Below are 17452 nucleotides of genomic sequence, written 5' to 3' on the forward strand. Positions count from 1 at the left end.
CGGCTTCGGGCAGCCCCCGTGCTTCCGGACCCTGCGCCGCTGGAGCCTGGGAGGGGAAGTGCCTGGCCGGCGGCTGGGGTCCGGAGGCAAGGGGGCTGCCTGAAGCCCATAGCGCTCGGGCAGCTCGGCTCTTAAACAGAGCCGAAGAGTCAGGGGAGGAGCAGAGCAGCCACAGGAGGGGAAGTGCCCGGCCGGCATTTTCCCGGACATGTTCGGCTTTTTGGCAATTCCCCCCGGATGGGGGTTTGATTGCCGAAAAGCCGGACATGTCCGGGAAAAACCGGACGTATGGTAACCCTACCTAAGGGGATGGGGCATGATGTGAGACAAGGGGCTTGTGGGACATCTTGGCAGGGCGCGGGGCAGATCAGGAGGCTCCCTCCCTCCCAAGAACTCCTGAGCAGTGCGGGCAGCGGCAATAGGGCAATAAAATAGCCCAAAATACAACAAATCGCAACTGCTAAAAAAAACCACCGGCAACTGACAGCAAGAAAATCACATACTTGGCAATCTTCGGTGCCCTACAACACCGGTGCCCCATGGCACGTGCCTACTGTGCCTAATTGGAAATCTGGCCCTGGTTATCCAGAGCGGGGCTGCTGGCTGCCATCAGGGAGTCTTCAATCCAAAGACAATCACAGACCTCATGAAAGCCAATGGCTGGGCCAAGCACTCTCTCTTAGGCTCAACAGATGGAGCAATAAAGATCCTTTATGTAGTTAAACAGCTGCAGACAGTGGGGGCTACTGAAAAAGACACTGGGCACATGGGCAGGGCAGAGCTAAGCCAGGGGTTTCCCTTGTTGCCAATGCAGGGGCCAGGATACTGGCATCAGACTACGTCTGTTGGAGGGAGAAGCCAGGAGAAGGAGTTGTGACTGGGATCCTGGAAGGGAGCAAAGAAACAAAGCCTGTTGGAGCTCGCTGGAGGGGCAGGCTGGAGGATTTCTGAACAAGGAAAATGCCGGCTGTTGTTAGTTTCTACTGTGTGCAGGGAAACAGATCTGTGTGTGCACTTAGTTAGAGCAGTGTTACAGCTTTGGGTCCTGCCCAAGTGAACGTCGCTGAATTAACTTGATTGAAAAAAGCCCCTTTTTCCTGGTGCAGACCAGGCCCAAGGGCTTTCCTTTGGGACTGGATTGAACAGAGCGGCACCTGAATAACCTTCCCTGTGGATTGCAGCAAAAGAAGTGTTTAGTATTTGCTCGGCATTGAAGGAGCAGGATGGGCTGGCCACGTACTGGTGTGAACTGCACTGTTCTCTGAGCTCCATGAAGGCTCCATAAACATGGTGTCCCCAGCTCAGCCATCCACCGCTGCAACTAGCCTGTTCCCAGGGTCACAGTGGCACTCGACATGTAGCCGTAAGTCATGGGCTTTATAATGATGCCCGTACTTGCTCCCAGTCACAGGGACAGTCCTGGCTCTTCAAACCCTGTCCTGGGGACTAGTTCTCCAGACAATCTCCCAGTGACCTCTCCTCTCATTCCCTGTTAACTGCATGTCTCCCAGCAGCCAGCTTTGCCTCTCCACAACCCCCAGAGATACAAACAGCTCTAAAGACAACTGGGGCAGGGGGTGGAACTCAGAGCTGATTCTGGGGGAAAAGTCAATGGCAGGGAGTGAGGGGAGGGTCTGGTGTTTACGTGGGGAAGGAGCAGCCTGTGGATGCAGGGCAGAGAGGCCAGGTAGAAAGGGGAGCAGAGAAGGGAGGAAGAGCCCTGGGAAGGTGGGCGGGAAAAGTCCAGCGGGGGGCTGGAACAATTTGTATAATGGGGGCGCTGAGAGCATTTAGCCAAACTGTAAACCCTGTATATGATGGAAACCACTTCCAGCCAAGGGGTGCGGCAGCACGCCCAGCACCTCTAGTTCCAGCACCTATGGAGACCAGTGGAAGAGAGAAATGTGTAGGTAGCTACTTTCCTTTTAAGCACCACTTTCCTTTTCTGTGTGTTGGGGCCTATGGCACTCGTGTCCTTGTGGCTGCGCCAATTTCAGTCCAAGAGAGGCCATTGCGGTTTAGCTCAGTCCTGTGTCCAGTCGATTTAGCTGAATCCCCGTGAGCTGCTCTTGGGCTGAAATCGCAGGGCCCAGCCCACACAGGGATGGCACCTGTCTCGCTGGGGCAGGTGGGGAGAGGAAGCTCCGGTGAGGAGCAGTATTGCCCAAGGGCCACAGATCAAAAAACATGAGACTATAAAAACCATCCAGTCTTGTTTCTCAGTCTGTCTTAGAACTGTTCAACTCCCCTCTACTCCTCTGCCGGAGTGGGGCTGAGAATCGCAGGCTGAAAAGTCACCATTTAGTGCACCCAAACTGCACTTACCCTCCCCTCACCCCTGAGATGGGAACTGTCGTCCATTGCCCAGCGCTGCCTTCGCTCTCCCGTCCTGGTTCAGTTCCTCTGACAGACGAAGGGCTGCCTGAGAAATAGTTGACAGCCACTGAGCTAATTCATGTGGCGTCGTTCCCATTCACACCCAGAACTTCTGTTACTGGTCAGGGCTGAGTTACAGACAGAGACACGACTACAGTGTCATCATAAACACACCAGGATTGATTTAGTCTTTTGCAAACAGCAACACTTCCCTGCTTCCTCCCACCCCCGCCCCCTCAACTTCTCTGCCTGAGGCTGGGAAGCACTGCCCCCCTTCTAGAGCCCCCTCTCCTCTCCTCCCCATCTCTCCTTCACTCCTGCCCCTTCCCATTTCTGATCCCATCCCCTGCCTACTCCAGACTCCATTCCCCTCCCCAATACTCCCTCCTGTTCCCCTGCTCCAGAACCCCTCCCCTACCTCCTGTCCACCAGCACCAGACTTCCCTCCTCCATCCCAACTCCTCCATCCTCCCGAATACTCCCTCATGTGCCCCTGCTCCAGGCTACCTCCGATCCTCTGTTCCACACCCCTCCGCTCCTCACCCTCTTGCTGCCCTGCTTCAGACCCTCTCCCTCCTTCCCCCACAAGTTCACCCTTCCCCACCCTTCCCTCCTCCTTCCTCCCTTATAAGATCTCCACTTCTCCCCATGCAGACCCCTTCTCTAAACCCACTTCTCCTCCCCTCCCTCCTGCCCCCTGCTCAATAACCCCCTCTAGCCCCATGCTCCCTGCTCCCCCGTCCAGACCATCCTGTGCTCCATCTCCACTCCTCCCTCCTGCCACAATTTCAGATCCCTGTCCCCTCCCCTCCCTTCTGACTCTCTGTCCTGCTTCCCTGTTAACCTCCACTGCACACACCCCTCCCCTCCCCACTTCTCCCTCCTGCCCCTGCTTTCTGACCTCCTTGCCACTCCCACTCCAGACCCACCTCCTTGCTCCTGCCCCTTCCTACCGCCCTTTCCAGACCCTCCTCCACTCTGTCACTCCTGCCCCCTGCTACAGACTCTCTTCTTTCCCCACCCTCTTTTCTCCCCTGGTTCCAGAACCCCCTCCCCACCCCTCCCTCCGGCTGACTCATCGGCTTTACCCCATTCCCTTGCAACCCTTGAATCTGCCTCTTGTCCCCCCAGTGCCCTGCTCCCCTCACTCTCCCCATCCTCTTTTCACTGGGTCTCTGCTGCCCCTCACGGTCCCTGGGTCCTTTCCAGTCCCCTCAGCCACCCAGAGACGGACGTGTTCCCCGCGGGCTTTAGTGGGAAGTGGCAGCCAGCTTTACTCAGGGCGGCCTCACTCCCACACTCTGACAGTCTGTAGGGAGATGGCGGCATCTCACTGGCTTCAGCCCCAGTGACAGTGACAGGAGATGGCATCATTTGGAATAAGGGAAACTCTGTGAGTTGGCGCCTTTTATCATCTTATTGTGGGACAGGTAAAAACACCCCAAATCGCCAGAATGGGGATAAAACGGCAAAAGCTGCAGCACTGACAGCCCCGAGTGTGAGGCCCTGAGACGTGAGAAGGTGGCGCCATGAGGCAGCTCTAGGCATGTCCCGTTCTCCTGGCTCTGGGCACGGATCCCCTGCTGCCGGGAATGGACTCTGCTGTGATAACTCTGGGGAGGGGGCTCCCTGCTCGCTCTGACCCTACTCTGTGTCTCTCTTTGAAGGTGCCGACGAGTTGAGGCTGGCGGATGGAGGCAGCCCCTGTGCCGGGAGAGTGGAAGTTAAACACCAGGATCAGTGGGGGACAGTGTGTGATGATGGCTGGGACATGGCAGATGCTGGGGTTGTCTGTAAGGAATTGGGATGTGGAGCTGCTGTCAGTGCCCATCGTAATGCTCATTTTGGAGCAGGATCTGGACCAATTTGGTTGGATGACATTGCCTGTGATGGTACCGAGTCTGCTCTCTGGCACTGCGGGAATGAGGGATGGGGTCAGAGTGACTGCAGTCATGGAGAGGATGCTGGAGTGACCTGTTCAGGTAAGAATCAGCCAGCTAAGTCCTGAAAGGCAAATCCCCTGAGACAAAAGGGCTTGAACCCAGAGGGTGTTGTGTGCCTGTGACCCTAACGAGAAATGAACAAAAATCAGAGCAAGTCCTGTAATGATTGTAATTACTGAGCTGTAATTATTACTGTTCATGTCACTGGCCATTGAGGATCCCCCTGTGTGACTGTGAAGCGTTTTCATTATCTCATTTCCAATTGCTTCAGTGCCACGTCTTTCCTTTCCCTTTCCCTCTGAATGAGTCTAAAAATGCAGATAGGAGAGAAAATGGAAAAGGAAAATGTCACTTAGGCTCCTAAGTTGCTGAGACACTTTTGAAAACGTTACCCTCGTGGTAAAACCCAGACCCAGACACCCAACCTCAGAGGTACAGCATCTGGGGCATTTGTGTAGCCCCTTTGCCATCCTCATAGGGTGACCGAGGAATGGGCAAATTCTCCCAGCTTGGCCAGAATTAGATTTAGCTGAGAGCACTCCCGCGTCTGTTCTGTTACTTCTCACATTTTGAATCAACCAGTAATAGAAAATTTCACAATCTCTGCTACCCTGTAGATCTAGCATAGAATAGAGAGCTCAGCCAAAAATATGCCTCAACCCTACACAGCACAGGAATATCATATTATGGAGTCATTTGTTGTAACTCAATAGTTAACATTACAGCTACAGACCAATTACATGTTTTATTTTTAACTTCTCTCTTTTTAACATTTAGTAGGAATAATATCGTCACTAATCCCCATCTTCCCTGGATAGAGGTGCAGGGCCAGCTCATAGCGCCAAACCCAGGGCTCCTTACTCAGGCAGGCAGCTATTGCCTGTAATGTGAGTTTGCTTTGTACAGACTGAGTAGAAGCAGGATAAAGGAATCAGGATTGGGCCCATTCAGAATTATTCCAGAAATAACCAGCCAGCCATCTACAAAATAGCCCTGTGCACTAGACATCACTGAGAACAAACACATATTGTAACAGAGACGTTTCTGCACCAAGAGATTTTTGAGAGATGCTGTCCTGCCAGAATACTAGAAAACTTTCCAAAAAGTGACAGTTGTCTTCTTATATGCAGGGTTGCTGTAGGCGTGTTAGTCCCAGGATATCAGTGACAAGGTGGGTGAGGTAATAGCTTTTATTTGACCCACTTCTGTGGGAAACAGAAAAGTTTTTGAATTTACAGAGAAGAGCTGTGTCTAAGCACAGAAGTTTGTCTCTTTCGCCAACAAGAGTGGGTCCAATAAAGATATTACCTCAGCCATCTTGTCCCTCTCAATTCCTTCTCGTCCAGCTTTCACTTTTCATTTCTGGTTGGATTAATACCAAACTTTGCCAAAACATTCTCCTCTGCCCAGATCTCTGCCTCAGTCATTGCACAGGCTGGACGGTGCCCAGGGAGTGAATCAGGGATGCACAGTGAAATAGGCTGTTGTCTGTAGACCCACAGTCTCATTGGTTGCATCATCATCATTGTCATCATCTTCAGTGATTCTCCATTCGAGGATGATCTCTACCACAGATTTACATATGGGTCCTGAGTATCGGGGGGTAGCCGTGTTAGTCTGTATTCACAAAAACAACACGGAGTCTGGTGGCACCTTAAAGACTAGCAGATTTATTTGGGCATAAGCTTTCGTGGGTAAAAAACCTACTTCTTCAGATTCATGGAGTGAAAGTTACAGACGCAGGCATTATCATACTGACACATAAAGAGAAGGGAGTTACCTCACAAGTGGAGAACCAGTGTTGACAGGGCCAATTCAATCAGGGTGGATGTGGTCCACTCCCAATAATTGATGAGGAGGTGTCAATTCCAGGAGAGGCAAAGCTGCTTTTGTAATGAGCCAGCCACTGCCAGTCCCTATTCAAGCCCAAATTAATGGTGTTAAATTTGCAAATGAATTTTAGTTCTGCAGTTTCTCGTTGGACTCTGGTTTTGAAATTTTTGTTGTTGAAGAATTGCCACTTTTAAGTTTGTTATTGAGTGTCCAGGTAGATTGAAGTGTTCTCCTACTGGTTTTTGAATGTTACAATTCTTGATGTCAGATTTGTGTCCATTTATTCTTTTCCATAGAGACTGTCTGGTTTGGCCAATGTACATGGCAGAGGGGCATTGCTGGCATATGATGGCATATATAACGTTAGTAGATGTGCAGGTGAATGAGTTCCTGATGGCGTGGCTGATGTGGTTGGGTCCTCTGATGGTGTCGCTAGAGTAGATATGGTGAGAGAGTAGGCAACGAGGTTTGTTACAGTATTGGTTCCTGGGTTAAAGTTTCTGTGGTGTGGTGTGGTGTGTAGTTGCTGGTGAGTATTTGCTTCAGGTTGGGGGGTTGTCTGTAAGCGAGGACTGGCCTGCCTCCCAAAGTCTGTGAGAGTGAGGGATTGTTTTCCAGGATAGGTTGTAGATCGTTGATGATGTGCTGGAAAGGTTTTACCTGGGGGCTGTACGTGATGGCCAGTGCTGTTCCGTTATTTTCCTTGTTGGGCCTGTCCTGCAGTAGGTGACTTCTGGGTACCTGTCTTGCTCTGTTGATCTGTTTCCTCACTTTCCCAGATGGGTATTGTAGTTTTAAGAATGTTTGATAAAGATCTTGTAGGTGTTCGTATCTGTCTGAGGGATTGGAGCAAATTTGGTTGTATCTTTGGGCTTGGCTATAGACAATGGATCGTGTGATGTGTCCTGGATGGAAGCTGGAGGAATGAAGGTAAGTATAGTGGTCAATAGGTTTTTGGTATAGGGTGGTGTTTATGTGACCATCACTTATATGCACTTTAGTGTCCAGGAAGTGGATCTCTTGTGTGCATTGGTCCAAGCTGAGGTTGATGGTGAGGAGGAAATTGTTGAAATCATGGTGGAATTCTTCAAGGACCTCCTTCCCGTGGGTCCATATGATGAAGATGTCATCAATGTAGTGCAAGTAGAGGCAGGGAACTAGGGGACGAGAGCTGAGGAAGCATTGTTCTAAGTCAGCCATAAAAATGTTGGCATGCTGTGGGGCCATGCGGGTACCCATAGCAGTGCCACTGACTTGAAGGTATAAGTTGTCCCCAAATCTAAAATGGTTGCGGGTGAGGACAAAGTCACAAAGCTCAGCCACCAGGTGTGCCGTGGCCTCATCAGGGATATTGTTCTTGACAGCTTGTAGTCCATCGTCATGTAGAATATTGGTGTAAAGAGCTTCTACATCTGCACCCTTTCCATTTTTTTTAATATCCTTCTTAAAATGTGGACAGCACAGCTGGATGCAGTATCGGTCTCACCATGCTGTGGACAGAGGTAAAATCACGTCCCTGGTCAGAAATTATCCAACAAAATAGAGCTTCATTGGAAAATGCTGGTTTTTTGAACTCGACATTTCCCATGAAAGTGAGTTGGGTGCAATGAACTTTCTCCAGACCACAGGAAGTGTTGTGGCAGAAACCTGCATGGTTAAGTGCCAGCTTGCTTGGGGAGCTCCAGCCAGCCCTGCCATGCCAACTGCCTTGAGGCCCGGTCTTCTCAGGTCAGCTGCTCTGGGATAGCTGCACCATGTAGACTGCCCCAGCACCAGAGACCCTGGTGTTCTATAATCTGCAGCTCCAGAGCAACCCTGCCATGAAGAAGGGAGTCCCAACTTTAAACAGGGATCAGCTCCCAGCTCCACAGCAGGGAATTTAGAAATCCTGGGATGGGATCCTGATTCCCAGGAACTGCGGATCAGACTGGGGACCCCAGAGCTTTGAGACTCCCAGGCCAGTGGGCTATTTGGGACACCAGCTGGCCCAGGAGTCTGGAAGCCTGGGGTCCCCAGTCCAAGGCAGTCTGCACGGCGAGGCTGCCCAAGAACCACAGACCCTGGGAGCCCCAGCAGCAGCTGAAAGAAATGGACATTTTTTTTTCTTAGCACTGGTGAAATTGACAAGAATGTCAGTGTCACTCAACATCTGCAGGTGTCCCTGGGAGCAAATTTCATGTCGGACACTCCATGCATTGGTCTTTCCAGAACAAATTTCTGAGGGGATTTCTGGTTCACAGGAAGTTTTGAAATAGCGAAATTTCCTGTGAGCTGGAAATCCTGAGTTTCAGCCAGTTCTTCTCAATGTTCCCCTGTTTAAACCTCCAAGGATCACCTCAGCCTTTTCACAGCATCTCCCTGGGAGCTCTAGTTCAGTTGCTTGTCCACTATGATTCCTGCGAAGACCATGGGAGATATCTGTATGTTTATGTATATTATGTGTACCTCTGTTTCTTTTATTGCTGTTTTACCATTTCCTACCAGGGTTCAAAGAGTAACTCCTGCTGGAGCTCCCCACATGTCCCAGCAAGGCAGACAGTGGCTACAGAGAACCCAGTAACTGGTACTTAACTGACTATACAGGTGTCAAGGCCTTTCAACTTTTGCCTCTGACCAAGCTGGGCACAACCCCCCTAGCTTGGGAGAGGGGAAGGGACCTTCAAGTGGGCAAATTAAACAAATAGCTTGGGAACTATCAAAAGGGAGCCCTGATGAACAGACAGGGAGAGGCAGAGTCTGCGGGGAAGGAGATTGAACCCAGTCCCCAAAAGCAGAGGTACCTGGGATAGGTTGGGACAGCCCAGGTTTTGAGGGAAATGCTGAGGATTAGGTAAGACATATGCTTGTTGGTCTTTAGCTGCTTTAACACTTTTCTCTCTGGTCACTGTGTTCCAATGGATACATAAATAATATCACTCTCCTGGGCCTGGTACTAGTCAATATTTTCATTAATGATTTGGATGGTGGAGTAGAGAATAAACTCATAAAATGTGTGGATAATACAAACCTGGGAGGGGTCACAAGCTCTTTGAATGAGAGTATTAGAATTCATAATGACCTTGATACATTGGAGAATTGGTTTGAAATCAGTAAATTAAAATTCAGTAAAGACAAGTACAAAGTACTAGACGTAGGAAGGAAAAATCAAATGCAAAAAATCCAAAATGGGGAATAACTGACTAGGCAGCAGTACTGCAGAAAATGTTCTGGGGTTATATTGGATCACAGACTGAAATGGGTGATGCTGTTTTGAAAACAGGAAATATCATTCTGGATTTAATTAACAGAATTGTTCTATGTAAGACAGAGGAGGTAATTGTCCTGCTGTACTCAGCACTGGTGAGGCCTCAGCTGGAGCACTGTGTCCAGTTTTGGGCTCTCTCTCTACGATGGGTAGGACAAGAAGTAATCCACTTAGATTGCAGCAACGGAGAGTCAGGTCAGATATTAGGAAAAACTTTCCAACTATAAGGATATTTAAGTACTGAAACAAGGTACCAAGGGAGTTTGTGGAATCCCCGTCATTGGTGACTTTTAAGAACCAGTTAGACAAACATCTATCAGGGATGGACTAGGTATACTTAAACCTGTCTTGGTGTGGGGGGATGGACTAGCTGACTTTGTGAGGTTCCTTCCAGTCCTCCATTTCTATTTATTCTAAGATTTTATAAGCTATTAAGGCCTGCTGATTTTTAAAAATTGTTTTTTCCCTAGTAGATACTGTTTAACATCCTTCTTAGTCACCAATGGACTGCAGACTGGTTCACCCTCTTCACATAGTATGAATACACAACCTGCTTCTATCCAAAACCAGAACATTTCTGCCTTATTTGCTTATAAACTATTTTACCATCTCCATTTGTAATGGGCCTACACCTTAGTTAGGATTTGTTTGTTTGTTTTTGCTCCTAATATATTTTTGAAAATTCTCATTATTCTACTTAGCCCTGCCAAACATGGATTTTCCTCTTTAGCTTTAGCTTCCCTTATCAATTTTCTACATTTTTAACTTCTAATGTATATTGATTGCTATTGAATTCCCCTCTTCCCATTTGTTGTACATTGTATTTTTATTTTTTATTTCTAATTGCTGCCTGCACTGCCCCACTGCACCAGGATGGGCTTTTGGCCAAAGTTCTAAGGCAGGGAACACCTAACTCCCTAAGGCTACTTTGTAATTTTCATCCTTCTTTGGCTTTCTAGGACATATTGAGCTCCAGCTGGTTGGAGGGGACAGTGTCTGCTCAGGACGTGTGGAAGTAAGACATGGAGACACCTGGGCTACAATCTGTGATGCACACTTTGATCTCAAAGCTGCCAGTGTTATCTGTAATGGACTACAGTGTGGAACAGCTCTATTTATCCCAGGAGGAGCTCACTTCGGAGAAGGACATGGACCAATCTGGCCTGAGGAATTCCAATGTGTCGGGAATGAGACACACCTTGTGTACTGTCCCAGGATATCACCTGTGATTCAGACGTGCTCACATGCAAATAATGCTAATGTCATATGCTCACGTAAGAATTTGGCTCAATGTCTCTAAAATCCCAGTGCTGTGTATTCTAGAGTAGGGTGCAGCAATAAAATGATCTCACTCTGTAGGGAGCTGGGATAATAGAGCTGCTCTCAGCTTCTCGTAAAACCTAAACAATTCAATATAATGGGAATAGTTCAATCCCCCGACTTTCCTTTTCTTTATTATTTAATATAAAATATCTTAAATGCTCCCTCTCTAAACCCCTTCTCTCTTCTCCCCAGGGCTCACAGGTTTCCGGATGGTGAACGGCAGCTCAGAGTGCTCAGGGAGGGTGGAGTTCCAGGTTCTTGGTACCTGGGGAACCCTCTGTGACTCACGCTGGGATTTAGCAGATGCCAACGTTCTCTGTCATCAGCTCGACTGCGGATTCGCTGTATCAGCCCCAGGAGGAGGGTTTTTTGGGAAGGGAAATGACTCTGTCTGGCCAGACACATTTCACTGTAATGGGAATGAGCCTCATTTATGGCATTGCCCTGTTACTGCCCTGGGGGCCTCTCAGTGCTCTCACGACAATGATGCCAGTGTGGTTTGTTCAGGTAAGTGTAATGCTGGATTAATGACACCTGCCCCTCGGTGTGTGACACTGATCCCAGAGCAGGGGAACCTTAAGGCACAGCAAGGGGAGGGGGAGATAGATTCTAACACATGTATAATAATAATTAAACTATTACAAGTAAAAGTAAAATAAATATTATCACAAATGAATAGTTATGACCTAGGAAAGCCCTGGATTCTCCAGGAAGAGTTGCAGCAAAGATGTGCTTATGCAGGGCAGTAAAGCACGGACAGAATTTGTCCTTAAGGTTTCATAAATGTCACCAATTCGCTGTTCCCATCCTTCTTCAAATCATTACTCTGGAAGTTACTGGGGGAGCGGCCTCCTACCCTGTTTCCCCGAAAATAAGACATCCTCCGAAAATAAGGCCTACTTACAGTTTTGCCTCTCGTTGTAATATAAGGCATCCCCCCGATAATAAGACCTCCCCGATAATAAGGCATCCACCGATAATAAGGCATTTTTCATTTCTGAAAAATAAGACATCCCCTGAAAATAAGACCTAGCGCATCTTTGGGAGCAAAAATTAATATAAGACACTGTCTTATTTTCAGGGAAACAGGGTATATGGAGGTTGCTTCACACTTTCTATTATAAAATATTCTCTCCACCTTCTGGAGAAGCCCTCGTGCCTTCATTCCTTGCAGCCGGCCTTTGCAATTCAGCAAGTGGTTAGTGCTGGGGCCAGGAAAGTGCCTCCCCTTACTTCAGTGAAATTCCTTCCATTTTGGCTGCACTATAAACTGCTGAAAATAAGGATTTCCCTTGTCTCACGTGAGTTCCTGAGGATATTTTTGGTAGCACAAAACAAAGAACGGAGCACTTTCTTTCACTTTAAAAACAACAACAACACACCTATCAAGTTGAAAAAAGTTCAGAAGTGTTTTTCCTGCTTTCTGATACTTTTTTACTTTTATTCAAAGTTTTTACAGTGGGAAAAACTGGGGAAAAAATAAAAAGTGAGAGAAATGGGGAGAACCTATACATTGTAAAATGGAAATGGAAAACTGAATTTTTGTTTCCAGAAGTTGAAATGAAACAACATTTTAGTTAGAATCTGAACAATAATCCTCATTCTGTTTTTAAAGGTTAAAATCTTGGTTCTGCTTCAGAAATCCAGAGAAAAACTGAAATATTGCATTTGAAATACTTCACAGGAAAAAATTTGCGGTTTTCAACCAGCTCTAATATTTACCTTACATACAAAGAAAGAAAAAAAGAGAAAGAGAAAAGGATAATGTTATTTAGTGAAAGTCAAATACTCAAAATTTAGGAAATACCAGCGGTAAGGTTGTCTGTACTTTGCTAATTCTCCTGCCCCCTTATGCAGATACATTATGATACAGTCTAATTGCAGGCACACATACTATTTGTGCCACACAGCTCCTGCATCATTGACTGCACTGGGTGGATGGTGCCCATGGTAACATTTTCAAAAGCACCAAGTGTTTTAGGGACTTAACTTCCATTTTCATAAGTCACTTAGGAGCCCCAGTACCATGGAAACTTCAGCATCTCTTTGCCTAAGTCCCATTTGCATAAGGGACTTAGGCTCCTGGTCACTTAAGCGCTTTTGAAAGTTTTACCTCGGGTGATTAAAGCCAAAGTTTCCAAAGTCTCCACTAACTTGGGTCGGTTGTGCACAAACCTGAGATCCCCCAGGGCCTGATTCTGTAGCACTTGATGTGTTCAAAGTACTGTCCAGACATTATTTGATCCTCACAAAGCTCCTGGGCAGTAGGTGGGATTATTATCACCTCCATTTTACAGATGGTGAAAGTGAGGGTATGTGAGGCCTTGCTCAGGTCACTCAGAACTGTCAGACACGGTTACTGCTCTGCCTCAGCAAGTGAGAGCTTTGTGCTGCTCAGCTATTGTCAGCTCCCTGCCACACCAGCTCGCCTGCCCGGCTAGCAACGCCTCAGGATTCTGCCAGTCCAAACCTCGCCTTACCGGGAACCATCAGTGAACCCCAGTGCCCGAGTTCCCCAGAGCCGTCATTCGGCCGCGGTCAGTCCCTCTCACTGGGTACTCACAGAAGTTATCAAGTGCGCTGCCTCCAAAGAGACACCAGCCTGCTAGTTTGGCTCAGGATTTTACCTTCAGTTCCGTACACAGCACTGCGGTGGTTTTGTAATAACACTAGAGTGAGTCTATTAACAAAGAACAGATATTTAAGGAAGAATAATTAACAATGGAAGACACAGGCATAGTAACAAGTAAAACAAAACATGCTTGCTAGTGACTAAAACTTAACTCCAGCAAGTTACAGTATCTGTCTAAGCAGATTTCTCCCCTAGAGTCAGTTCCAGCTACTCTTGGGTTCCAGGCTAAGAGGATCCACTTTGCATGAGTTCAAAGGGTCCTGCTCCCTGAGGCGATGGATAACAAAATGGCTTTTTGCCTCTGCTCATATCTTCCCCAAGTTCATTTACCCTGTTTGAAGAGGCAGGAAGGCTTCCCGGGGGTGCAGCCGCTGTCCCCCATCAAGATTGTTAAGGGGTCATCGTCTCCCACTTGCTTTCTTGATGGCTTTGTTTACCTTACATGTAAATAGACATTTCTTTGTCTTTGCTCGCACCTTGATTAATTTACAATGGAGACACAATCGAGCCAGTGAAACAACAGCCCTTTACTTAGGACAGCTGGGTTTAAGCACACATTTTAGAAACATATTTCCAGCACACATCTATCATTCTTTAAACCTCACCCATTCATAGGGTTGCCTGGCATCCGGTTTTTGACCGGAATGCCCAGTTGAAAAGGAAGCCTGCAGCTCCAGCACCGCTGACCAGGCCGTTAAACGTCCGGTTGGTGGCGCAGCAGGGCTAAGGCCGGCTTCCTGCCTACCCTGGCTCTGTGCAGCTCCCAGAAGTGGCTGGCATGTCCCTGCAGCCCCTAAGTGCAGGGGCAGACAGGGAAGCTCCATGCACTGCCCCCACCCCGAGTGCTGGCTCTGCAGCTCCCACTGGCCGGGAACTGCAGCCAATGGGAGCTGCTGAGGCAGGCAGTGCACACCACACAGAGCCACCTGGCAGTGCTTTTGCCTAGGGGCCAGACATGTCGGCCACTTCCAGGAGCAGCACGGAACCAGGGCAGGAAGGGAGCCTACCTTAGCCCCACTGCCTCACCGATCAGGAGCCACCTGAGGTAAGCGCCGCTTGGCCGTAGCCCGCACCCCAAACCCGCACTTGCACCCCAAACTCCTGCCACTGGTTGGAACTCCCTCCTGCACCCTAATTCCCTCCCAGACCTCACCCCCCCACCCCAATCCCCTGCCGCAGCCCTGAGCTCCCTTCTGCACCCTAATTCCCTCCCAGACCCCAGACCCCAACCCCCTGCCTACGCCCCAAATCCCCTCCCGCACTTCAACCCCCTACCCCAGTCCTGATCCCCCTCCTGCACCCAAACTCCCTCCTGGAGTCCACATCCCAATCTCCTACCTGAGCCTTGGACTCCATCCCACACCCAAACTCCCTCCCAGAACCCACACTCACCCTTGCACCCCTGCCCCTGCCCCAGTCCTCAGCCCTCTCCTGCACTCAAACCCCCTCCTGGAGCCTGCACCCCAAACCATCTCCCACACCCCAAACCCCTCATCCCCAGCCCCACCCCAGATCCTGCACCCCCAACTAGAGCCCTCCCTCCCTCCCACACCCCAATCACCTACCCCAGCCTAGTGAGAGTGCGGGAGAGTGCGGAAGAGTGAGCGATGAGGGGAGGGGGACTGGAGTGAGTGGGGCCGGGTCTCATAGAAGGGCCGGGGCAGTGCAAAGCTGTTCAGTTTTGTGCAATTGAAAAGTTGGCAACCCTACCTGTTCATGCACCACACAACAATATTAATGACCAGCAATATACCAGTTTGTATAAGGCCGTACACAACACCTTTTAGATGCACATTTTGATACCTGTGAGTTGGGGCAATGAGCGTGTCAGGCCAGAAGAGAGTTGTGGTATGGAGTTAGGGTTGCCATTGGGGGACTTCCTGGGCCACGGGTATGTCTACACTTTTTGCTGGGCATGTCATTTTCAGCTCAAGGACACTGGTTTGCCTGATGTCTTTGTTTATCTTACATGTAAATGGTGTTTGCTTTGCTTTGCTCTCAACTTAATTAATTTACAATGGAGACACAGTCAAGCCAACGAAACAACAGACCTTTGTTTAGGACAGTTGGGCTTAGGCACATGTCTATCATTCTTTAAACCTCACCCATTCATGCACCACACAACAATATTAATGACCAGCATGACAGCAGTTTGCATGACACCTTACACAACACCTTTTAGATGCAGATTTCAGCTCCTGTGAGTTGGGGCAATGAGCGTGTCAGGCCAGAAGAGAGTTGTGGTATGGAGTGCGCTCTGAGGGTTGGCACTGGGGAAAAACCTGGGCCACAGGTACGTCTACATTCCATGCTGGGCATGTAATTCCCAGCTCAAGGGGATTGGCAGGCTAAAAATAGAGTGTAGCTGAAAGCCTAGCTCTCTCAGGATATGCTAACAAGCCCCTCTGGCCAGTTGGGTGTTACAATCCTTAGAGCACCCTGCACTTAGAGATTGAAAAAAAAAGAAGACCTTCTGCAGAGGTTACTCCTTTTAACCCTATGATACACATCAATCACTGTGTTAATACCCTCTTAGTTAGAAACTTTCCATCATTTCTTGCATAGTATGCATTATTTCTAGTGTATAACAGGGAGCATTATTCAGTGTATTTCCCATCTCTCCTGAGCCCAGGTCATCCTGAATCACTCAGACTGTTGAATGGAGAGAGCCAGTGTGATGGGAGAGTTGAGATTTCCCTCCATGGTGTGTGGAGCAGAGTGCTGGATGACCAGTGGGACATGAATGATGCCAGCGTGGTGTGCAGGCAGCTCCAGTGCGGAGTCGCTGAGAAAGCTTATAACCCCCCTACGTCTGAGCGAGGAACGGGCCTTGTGGGACTGAGAAGTGTCCAGTGTGCAGGAAACGAGACTAATCTGATGCTCTGCATCATCTCCACATCTGAGGCAGAGCAGCCAGGAATTGCTGAGGATGTCGGCGTCGTTTGCTCAGGTGACTTACTATGACATCTTGCAAACTTCCTGTCCTTATTCAATTGGAACACGATCCATCCTATGACCTGTAAACACCTCACCTTGTGCTGTGATCTCATCAGATCATGAAAATATGTGGATCTGAGGTTCAAACTGTGACCCATTTATTGTAAAAATATAGTATTACGTTCAGAGAAAAGCACAGCCACAGAATAGATTAATGCACTGCAGCAACCTCGCTGTCTGTCTTGCGTTTTTAATCAAAACTTTTTCAGATGTAAAACTGTTTCCATGTTAAGTAAATTTTCATAAAACATTTCTTTATTTTCACTGAACATTGTCATGGTTACAGAGTTAGCTGCACCTCTCTCCCCTTTCTGGTGTCTCTATGTGCACGCACATCAGGCCTTGGCCCACTTGCCCTGGCCTGTCTTGGGGTGGAATCTTGAGATTCTTCCTCCGTCAGGCCTGGCCTGGTTACACTATCCTGTGCAAACCAACCGTTTAGCACCCTGCCGGTCTGACTGGGTTTCAGGCACCAGCATTTCTTCCCCTGGGGAACTTGTGTCCCGTGATAGTGACCTACAGCGTACTCAGAACAAAGCAATTTATTCAGCAGCTGGAACAACATATTAGTGCAATAGGGGGTTTAAAACAAAGAAACACCCCATACTTGTGTTGCAGCTCATCTAATTTCTGCTTCCCTGCAAATTAAGTGAGCTGGGCTTCCCTGGGGAGTAACAGGGAAAGAACAGAATGAGCCTGTGTTCTTGTAAGAACCAAGGGGCTCATGAGACCCAGCTGGGCTCAGTTTGCCTGCCCCACTCTGCTCCCCTTTCTCTGTGAAGTTGCTTTTTCTGGAAGTCCCCAACCGCCCTGTGTGTGTCTGGGCTCAATTACCATGTTGCTCAGTGGTCTGTGTTACAGGCCAGGTGAAATCTTCCTTCTGCCTCAGACTAGTTTTCCCGGTTGGCCAGCCAGGCCATCTACGAGAACATCCCCATGATGATTGCTCCATTTTCCCGCAGTCAGTGCCATCCAGCTTTAATGGCTGGCAGCCACTGGTCTTCTGACAATATCCACTTGTGGGACAGAGCTGCCTGTTCCCGCTGACACTGTGGCACCACCTTAAAAGTCAAATCCATAAATCACAGTTCAGGGTACACGGCA

The 17452-nt window shown here is 48.7% G+C and overlaps 1 protein-coding gene across 3 annotated transcripts in view; it reads left to right on the forward strand.

Moving 5' to 3' along the window:
* Positions 1–17452, forward strand: part of LOC101936793 (scavenger receptor cysteine-rich type 1 protein M130-like) — a 153831-nt gene that overhangs the window by 124211 nt on the left and 12168 nt on the right. For 2 of the 3 annotated variants that reach the window (XM_065578747.1, XM_065578749.1), the window contains exons 4-5: positions 10921–11226; positions 15984–16301. In XM_065578747.1, the coding sequence (XP_065434819.1) occupies positions 10921–11226; positions 15984–16301 (624 nt within the window). Of the gene's footprint in view, positions 1–4043; positions 4359–10355; positions 10671–10911; positions 11227–15983; positions 16302–17452 lie in introns of all 3 variants that reach the window. The other variant, XM_065578748.1, reaches the window with a different exon arrangement.

This window comes from Chrysemys picta, unplaced genomic scaffold (genome assembly GCF_011386835.1).
Source record: "Chrysemys picta bellii isolate R12L10 unplaced genomic scaffold, ASM1138683v2 scaf1, whole genome shotgun sequence".
Taxonomy (NCBI): domain Eukaryota; kingdom Metazoa; phylum Chordata; order Testudines; family Emydidae; genus Chrysemys; species Chrysemys picta.